General features: G+C 55.8%; 1 protein-coding gene across 1 annotated transcript; it reads right to left on the bottom strand.

Annotated features, from left to right (window-relative positions):
• Positions 1-592: 592 nt before the first annotated feature.
• Positions 593-6471, bottom strand: CDC42EP2 (CDC42 effector protein 2). Its single transcript, XM_016208315.2, has 2 exons — positions 6390-6471; positions 593-2790 (listed from the first exon to the last, which is right to left on the bottom strand). The coding sequence occupies exon 2, from the start codon at positions 2429-2431 to the stop codon at positions 1787-1789; it is 645 nt and encodes a 214-aa protein (XP_016063801.1). The 5' UTR covers positions 2432-2790; positions 6390-6471; the 3' UTR covers positions 593-1786.
• Between the last annotated feature and the right edge of the window lie 1464 nt (positions 6472-7935).

The raw sequence follows: 7935 nt of genomic DNA, 5'->3' as shown, positions 1-7935 counted from the left end.
GGGGTAATAGGATTGCTGTTACCCAGTGGGGAGAGATAGAAATATAAATGAAACCCAGGGGACAGACTCCTGGTTAGGTATTTAATTCCAATGCTCCCACTGAAGACAAATGAAAAATCAGAGAAAGTAAAAAAAAATTTTAAAGCATTGAAAAGCTAATAATATAGTGAAGACTCACTGAGTCAACATTTAGGAGACTCAAATCCAGAGACGTAAGGCCAGAATTCAAAGCAATTTTTGTTCTAGAGACATTTACTGATCTAGAAGATATAACTGTGAAACTGAGCTGTTGTTTGGCAGTCTTTGGTGGAGAGGGCCAAAAATAAAAACCCAGAGCCTGCCGAAGGTAGGAAGTCAGATACCCCACCACCAACACACACACTTTAAGGTGGGACCCCTGCTTCTATGGACATGTAGCCCAGAATCATATTACCTGGGTGGTCCAGGGAAGTTCAAGCCTTGAACTTGAATTAAACTTGAATTGAAGTTGGACCCATCCTTATAATGCCCCTAGTCACCTGGCAGAAGCAAGCATATTTGGTACCAAGCAATATCCTTTCTGAAGGAATGTACTGTCATGCAAGGCTTCAAATTATTTCTAAAAACATTTTTTCAGAATGATATTCAGTCCATAGTCAAAGATAATCAGGCACACAAAGAAACAAGAAACCCTTGTTACAAACAACAGAAAACAAATTGACCCACAAAGATTTAAGATACTACTGGAATTATCTGATAATGGCCATAAAATAACACTGCTTACTGTGTTTAAAGAGGGTAAAGACAAGCATAAAAATATATGCAGGGAACAAGTACTTATTAATAAGTGCCGTAGGTTTGGCTCAGAATCACATGATCACCCTAATGTGCCAATACCACCTTGTACCCTTGCCCCAGGCTTTTCCAATCACATTGTTTGTTCAGTGTTCAACGCTATTGGAAATCATCATACTTGCTTACAAATTTAATATCTTTCTCCTCCTAGAACGTAAGCTTCAGGAAAGCAGGGATCATGTCTGTCTTATGTCCCCAGCACCTCGAGCAGGCCAAGTACACTGTAGGTGCTCATTAAACAGCGCTGATGAGATGAGTCTGCTGATTAGCAGTGTTGGATCCCTCCCAGCTCCAGGCCCTCAGAATCAGGTAAAATCTTCCAAAGGACAGGGCCCACCCTGCACAAAGCCAGGAGCTAGGGTCTCCCCAGGGTCAGCCCAGGTTGCAGAGACTGGCCTGTCTTCAGGGATAAGAGTAGAGGGAGCACAACTATGAGCAGCAGCAAATTTTATTGCGACCAGAACCCCTGGCCATGTGGAAGGGGATGGGGTAGAGGGAGATTCAGTCATTGATGCCATGCTCCCAGTCCAGAACATGACACTGAAGGTCTGGCTGGTGGTGCCCTGACTCTTTCCTGCCCCACAATCAGGGCATCTGAGGGGGATGAGGCAGAAGGAAGGTGAAGGGGAGTCCATTTTAGCAGAGCCTTCACCCAAGGGGTCTGAGGGAAGGAGGAGCAGTTGGCAGTGGGAGCCCAGGGGGCCCAACATGCTCGGGGCCCTCTGGGCTGAGTTCCGCACGTGTCCTCGTGGGTTTCAGGGGGAAGCAATGAGGTACACTCTGTCCATGGGGAGAGGGTGGGAGGGAGAACAAAGGCTCAAAGTGGGAAATCTCTGGCCAGTAACCGCACAAGCAGGACTTGGGATCCCGACTTCTAGGCCAAAGCCATGTCTACCCCCTGCTCCTCAGCATTCACCCCAGCCTGGACTTCCAGCCTGGCTCCCCTGGGGTCCTATGTGGGGATCTGCGTGTGGCCCAGGTCCTGGTCCATGATCTGGAGCACGTCGTCCAGGATGGAAGGCCCCAGGTCCACGTGCAGGGAGAGCAGGGAGCTGGCGTGGGACAGGAAGGGCTCCTCAGCCCCTGACTCAGGGGTCAGCCCATTTTGGGCTGAGCCAGTGTCTGGAATTCTCCAGATGTCCACACTCCCTGCCTCCTGTGGGGAAGGCTGTGGGGAGGGCTGAGGGGTCTCCAGGTGCAGGCGAGGGGGCTTGGGTGGGGCCTGGGTTGTGGGCAGGGTGAGGGCCTGGGGCCCACCGATGACTGGGAGGGAGATGGCATTCTTGAGCAGAGGGGACAGCCCATCCGGGAGCTCCCGCCCACTTAGTGTGGTGGTTCGGGCAAACTGGAAGGGGAGGTTAAAGGTGCCATCCTCCTCGGGTCCTTCGACCGCCGTCCCTGGAAGGAGGTGGAACTTGCCCTGCAGGAAGGAGATGTCACCGAACATGTCACTGCCACCACCACTGCCGATATGAATGGTATGGCGGAAGTCCCCCAGCGGTGGGCTGATCATGTCCGAGGACAGTAGGTCCCGAAGCTTCTCCTTCTTGCCCTTGCGGCTGCCACGCTTCAGATAGATGGGCGCTTTGGTGGACATGGTGACCTCACCACCCAGGCCTGGCTGCCAAGGCTAGAGACAGTCCACTTGCCGAGACCACAGCCTCCGGCTGCCTCCTCTCTCCACTCAACCAGAAACACCCAGAGGGTGCTTGTCAGACACCAAACCTTGTCAAAGGGCTAAAAGTAGGGTATGGAGCATGACCAAAGTTGGCCCAAGGAATTACAAAAAGAAAAATTAATGATTGATGAAGTCGGAGGGTTGAGATAACAAAAAACACTTTCTCCCAAAAGGGCTGAAAACTTCTGAAATTGGCAGCAGAAAGGTGGAGATCTTGTAGGCAACAGTGCTCCCTGGTCTTGTCCTTGCAAGGGTCTCCCTGGTCCAGGGCTGAGGAGCTGAAACACCAAGGGACAGAAGGACAAAAGTCAGAGGTGTCTGTTTCACTTCTGGGTCCCCTGTGCCAGAACTGGGAGCCCAAGTGCAGGGGCCCTGCTGGAAGAAGCACATGCTCAGTCATAGACTCACTGCACCTTAGGGCCTGGATCACCAGTGCCAAGCTCCTCTCTTACAAGAGGGGAAACTGAGGCCTGGGAACCTGAATGACAGGCCCGAAGTCCCACACAAAATCCTGGCTCTGTTCTCTTGCCCTGGGTCCCTAGCTCTGCTCATAACCAATGCCCAGGGACTCACCCCCTGTTGCACATCAATGGCTCCCCAAGAAATGGAAAGTGCCAAATCACCTAGGGCTATCATAGACTGGTCTCAGTTCCCTACTTGACAAAGGACAGAGATCTTGTAACCTCTATCTCACCCACCTAGGCCTGGCACAGGGCTGGACACACAGTAGGTGTTCAGCCTGCAGAGCCATGTGACTGAGACACCCCCATCCCCCATTTGGCCAATCACATCCCACCTGTAAGTGAGGTCACGGAGTTTCTCTTTTCTCCTCCTGGTTAGGAGAGACCCTCCCCGTTATGGGCTGGGGCAGAGTCTAATGTAGTTTCTGTCCCCCTTCCTACCCTAGCACCTAAGGGGAAGATGGATGAGGGGGCAAATCTTTTTTGGGGGGGTTCTGTAGTGTGTCTGGCATTTTGCTGAGTTCTTTGCAAATACATCTCATTTAGTTATCACAGCCACCCTCCTACCATCCCCATGGCGCTATAAGACATTGGAGGAATTCCCACAAGGCATTGTAGAGGGAGAGAAACAAAATGCAAAATTGTAGCATAGAAGATTCCACTTACTGGAAGCCTCGACCAGCTCCCCTCCCGCTCCCTGTGTACCCTGGATATGGACCTACACTTACAGGTCTGCACAGGATTATATTTGATGTAAGAACGGAGAAGAGTTCTAAGGTGGAAGGCCAGCACTAGGATGTCATAGGAGCTACCTAGACTGGGGTGGGGGCAGGGATGGGATGCAGGGTCAGTGATGTGGGAGGAAAGGTGTTCTTGATAAAAATTACCTAATATTTGGTCCTGTTACTATAAAATAAAATATGTAAATATGAAGAGATGGAGGTCAAAATGTCGATGGTGGTTCTCTAGAGGTGGTAAAATTTCTGGGGACTCTGCTTGTTCATACTTTTATAATCTCAAGTTCTTAATAAGCATATATTATTTATGTGCACATATTATTTATGAACTAAAAAAAAATCTATTTTTGATGTGGAAAAAATAAACACGCTCTGAAGGGGCGTCAGACTGGGCTCACTGAAAAAGGAAGCTTGGCCAGCGCTCACTCTGGTTCCCATGGCGGGGGATCGGCCCTGCCGCGTGGGTACAGATGTAGAATCAGAGCACAAAAGGCAAAGAAAGGAACATGTCCAAGGTCACCCAGCGGGTGCCCACATGAGCCCACCATCTCCCGCTGCCCTGTCCGCAGGCTGGCGGGAGCTGAGCTGGTGGGAAGTCAGCCAGGGAGGGGCAGCCCCGGCCAGGGGCAGGGTGAGGGGAGGAAGAGGGGCGGGCAGGAGGGGGCAGGAAGGAGGGTGCAGAGCGGCAGAACCCCAACTGTCTTCACCCCTCAGCCCAGGCTCTCACGCAGGAAACCCACCCCAGCACCGGACACCCTGGGTCAATCACGCTGAGCCACAGAGACCGGACATCTTGCCCCTCCCAGAGCACCTGCAGCTTCACAGGAAACAAAGGAATGACTCTCCAGCAGCAGAATTCCAGCTGAGCCTGGAAGGCGCTGGGGGGAGGGTGGGCGAGGCGGTGGGTGCCTCAAGGTCTTGGAGTCCCCTCACCCATCCCTCCAACAGATGTTCACCAGCCAGGCCTGGGGGGCGGGGCAAGCTGACACACATCCTATCTGTCCCCTTGGCAGGCAAGAAGTCCTGAGGTGGCTGTTCCTTCCTTTTTACTCAGGGAGAGCGGGGCTGATTGGTGGGATGGCTCAGAGCCTGGGCCAGGTTCCCCCCCTCCCATTACACAGGGGTGCCAAGACAGCCTGAGTGTTTCCACAACAAATTGGGCGTCCCTGACAGCTGTCTCACTCATTGCCAGATATACCGCCCAATTCCAGATGTGGGGAGAACTGAGGCTATCGAGGAGGGTTGGGCGAGCATCAACCATCCAGGGGAGAGCTGGGGATTGCAACCATCAAGCCCCAAGAATTCAAACTTGGCAACCACAAGACCCCAGGCTCCAGCTGCCCTTGCTCAGCTTCCATTTTAATGCTCCCAGACACAGCACGGGTGGGTGTCACTACTGCCTTTTACAGAGGCAGAAGCTGAACCTTGGAGACATTAAATAATTTTGCTGAGGTCACCCAGCTAGTTGAGAAAGGGTGGGCACTGGTGCCCAGCCACTCTGGGCATCCTTCAGAGAAAATGACCTCCCATCACAAGGAATACTAGACCGCTCCCTACCAGGGGTGTTCAAAGAGCAGCCTGACCTTAAAATCGGGAGACTGACCTTGAATCCATCTCCTGGGACTCCCCTACTGCTATACTGCAATTGAGGTCACCAATGTCACTGTCAGCCCGGCTTCCTATCCGGCAAATAGCTTAGGGTTTTCCTCAAGCACCTGGACACAGTGCTCCCAACAAGACCAAACACCAAGGGTCTCGGGCCCCAGGCGTCCGCCTCCTCCCATCCGCCCAGCACAGCCTGCGCAGAATCCCCCTCGAAGGCCTCGGGTCTCCCGGGGTCCCGGGGCGGAGCGGCGCTCGAACCCGAGTCGCCAGGTGGCGCCCTCGCTCGCTCTATCCCCGCCAGTCCCCGAGGCGTCCCCGCGCGCGCCGGGGTCTCCAGCGCGCCTCCAGCGCCAGGCAGGCGGCCCCCAAGGAGCAGCACGTTCGCGTACCAGCTGCAGATCGTCTGCGGGATCTTCTCTTGGGGGTGGGGGGGATTCTGTGTCACAAACAGACAATCAGGGTGGGAAAGGGCCATCCGGGTCGCCAAGCTCTGGGAGGAGCCTTCCCCGCGCTTTCCGGCCTGGGCGATGTCCGAGTGACCGTTCGGCTCAAAGCCAGAGCTCCGGCGTGCGGGCCCCCGCCCCTGGCTCCCACGGGTCCGGCTCCTCAGCCGCAGCTCGGGTTCCCGCGCCGATCCCTCCCCGCCCTCCGCCGGGGCGCAGCCCAGCCCAGCCCAGCCCGGATCCGTTTCAGGACGCTCGCGGCCGTGGCTAAAGATAGGAAGACACCTCACCATCCGCTAAAAATACGACCCCTACCCCGGGCTGCGGCGCAGGGCTGCAAGAAGGCGCTCCTGAGCCCCGAGGGTGAGGTAGGGTGGGGTGGGGCTCGGGCACTGGGTGGAGTTCGGGTTCGGGATGCACGGCGCCCAGCAGGCGGAGAGGACTCGGGTGTGGCCGCTGGGACCGAGGCGCGGGTGGGAAACACCGTGGAGCCCGAGGCTCCGGGGAAAGGACCGGCGCGGAGGTGAGATGGGAGCCGGGGTGCGAGCTGTGACGGAGCGCCACAGGGACGGCCCTCTCGGGGGACCCCTCAGGACCGCGGACAAGCCGCAGAATCCCAGCGTGAACTCACCTGGAGCGCGCAGGCAGCGGACCCGCGGGCGGCGAAAGCTCCGGAGCTGGACCCCGCGGCGGCCGGAGCCGATTCCGGCTGTGAACTTACGGTGCGGACCTCGGCCCTTGAAACCCCGCCCCCGGCCGGCGGGACCAATGCCCGGGCCGCCCGGACAGGCCCCGCCCACAGCCCGCCCCACTCGCGGGCGCCGCGGGCCTGGTCCCGGCTGCGGGTTGGGCCGCAGCACCTGGGACCTGCGGCTGCCCTGCGGCGTCCAGTCCCAGCTCCAGCTGCTGCGAGCCAGGCGGCGTCGGAAGCCCGGGCTGGGCTCCGTGGACTCCGGGCTGTGCCTGTCGGAGCCCAAATGTTTGGTTCTAGAAGGGCTGAGGGGGCGACACCGCAAGAGTGAATTCTTCAGCATCCCCAGGGCGTCCCTGGGCGTCCCTTCCTTGGAGGGCTGGGTCAGGGAGGCGCCTGCGCGAGTGCGTTCAGCGACTGCTAAGGGAATGAATGAGGCCTTGAAGGCGCCTACGTTAGAATATTACAAACTTTCGAGAGCCTTCTGGAGTGTACTGCTCCCTAGAAAAAGAGGGCCTTGAGGGTGCGCAGCGCGGCGGCCTGGGCGCGTATTTGCCGTCAGGCTGGGTGGCTTCGGAGGGGGCGGCGCAGGGATGGGGTCCATACTTAGGCTCCTTACAGCGCCGGCCCTTCACTCACTCATTCGTACAGCGCTAGAAACATTTGTTGAAGAGCAGGCCCTACACAAGGTGCTGGAAATAGACTGAAAGAAATGGTGCTCTTGCTCCATTTAACCATTCGACAAATACGCGTTGAGCATCTATTAAGTCCCATGTGCTGTTCCTGTTGCCGGGGACTCAGCCCCCTCTTGATGGGGACCTCCAGTCGAAAGAAGGGAGATGGAGGAAACCCAAGTCCCCAGTACACCCTGATACCCTTCCCGGTGGGCAACTGCTAAGAAGAGTGGGGCAAAGGAAGGCTGGATAGTAATGGGGTGAGGGGACCTTGCTTTCTGGAGGGTGACAGTCGTGACAGTACAGTGTGACCAGGATGGTAAAAGCTTCCATACTGTAAATGTGGCTTAGGGAGGCAGAATCAGGAAAACAAACCATCCTGAAGTAGAGAGGAGGCTGGAGGCGGGCGTGGGGTCAGCCAATCAGGAGGGAGGAAGGGATGGGGAGATGTGGTAGGCAGAATAATGCTCCCCACGGAGGTGTCCATGTCCTATGAATATGTTCTGTTACATGGCCAAGGATAATTAAGGTTGCTGATGAAATTACAGTTGCTAACCAGCTGACTAATATCAAGGACCCCATGGCAACCAGAGTTGATTCCACCTGGGGAAGAGGGAGACAAAGGGAGAGTCCAGGAAAGAGCTGTGACGATGGATGAATGGCCAGAGAAACACTCTGTTGCTGCCTTTGAAGATGAAGGAAGGGGCTACAAACAAAGCATTGTCGGCAGCCTCTAGAAGCTGGAAGAGACAAGTAAACACTCTCCCCTGGGGCCTCAGAGGACCATGGGCCTGCTGATGCCCTCATCTTAG

This window comes from Miniopterus natalensis, chromosome 11 (assembly GCF_054644295.1).
Source record: "Miniopterus natalensis isolate mMinNat1 chromosome 11, mMinNat1.hap1, whole genome shotgun sequence".
In the NCBI taxonomy this organism is placed as follows: Eukaryota; Metazoa; Chordata; class Mammalia; order Chiroptera; family Miniopteridae; genus Miniopterus; species Miniopterus natalensis.
The sequence above is the reverse complement of the archived record's forward strand: the minus strand, read 5'-3'. Positions and strand labels throughout refer to the sequence as shown.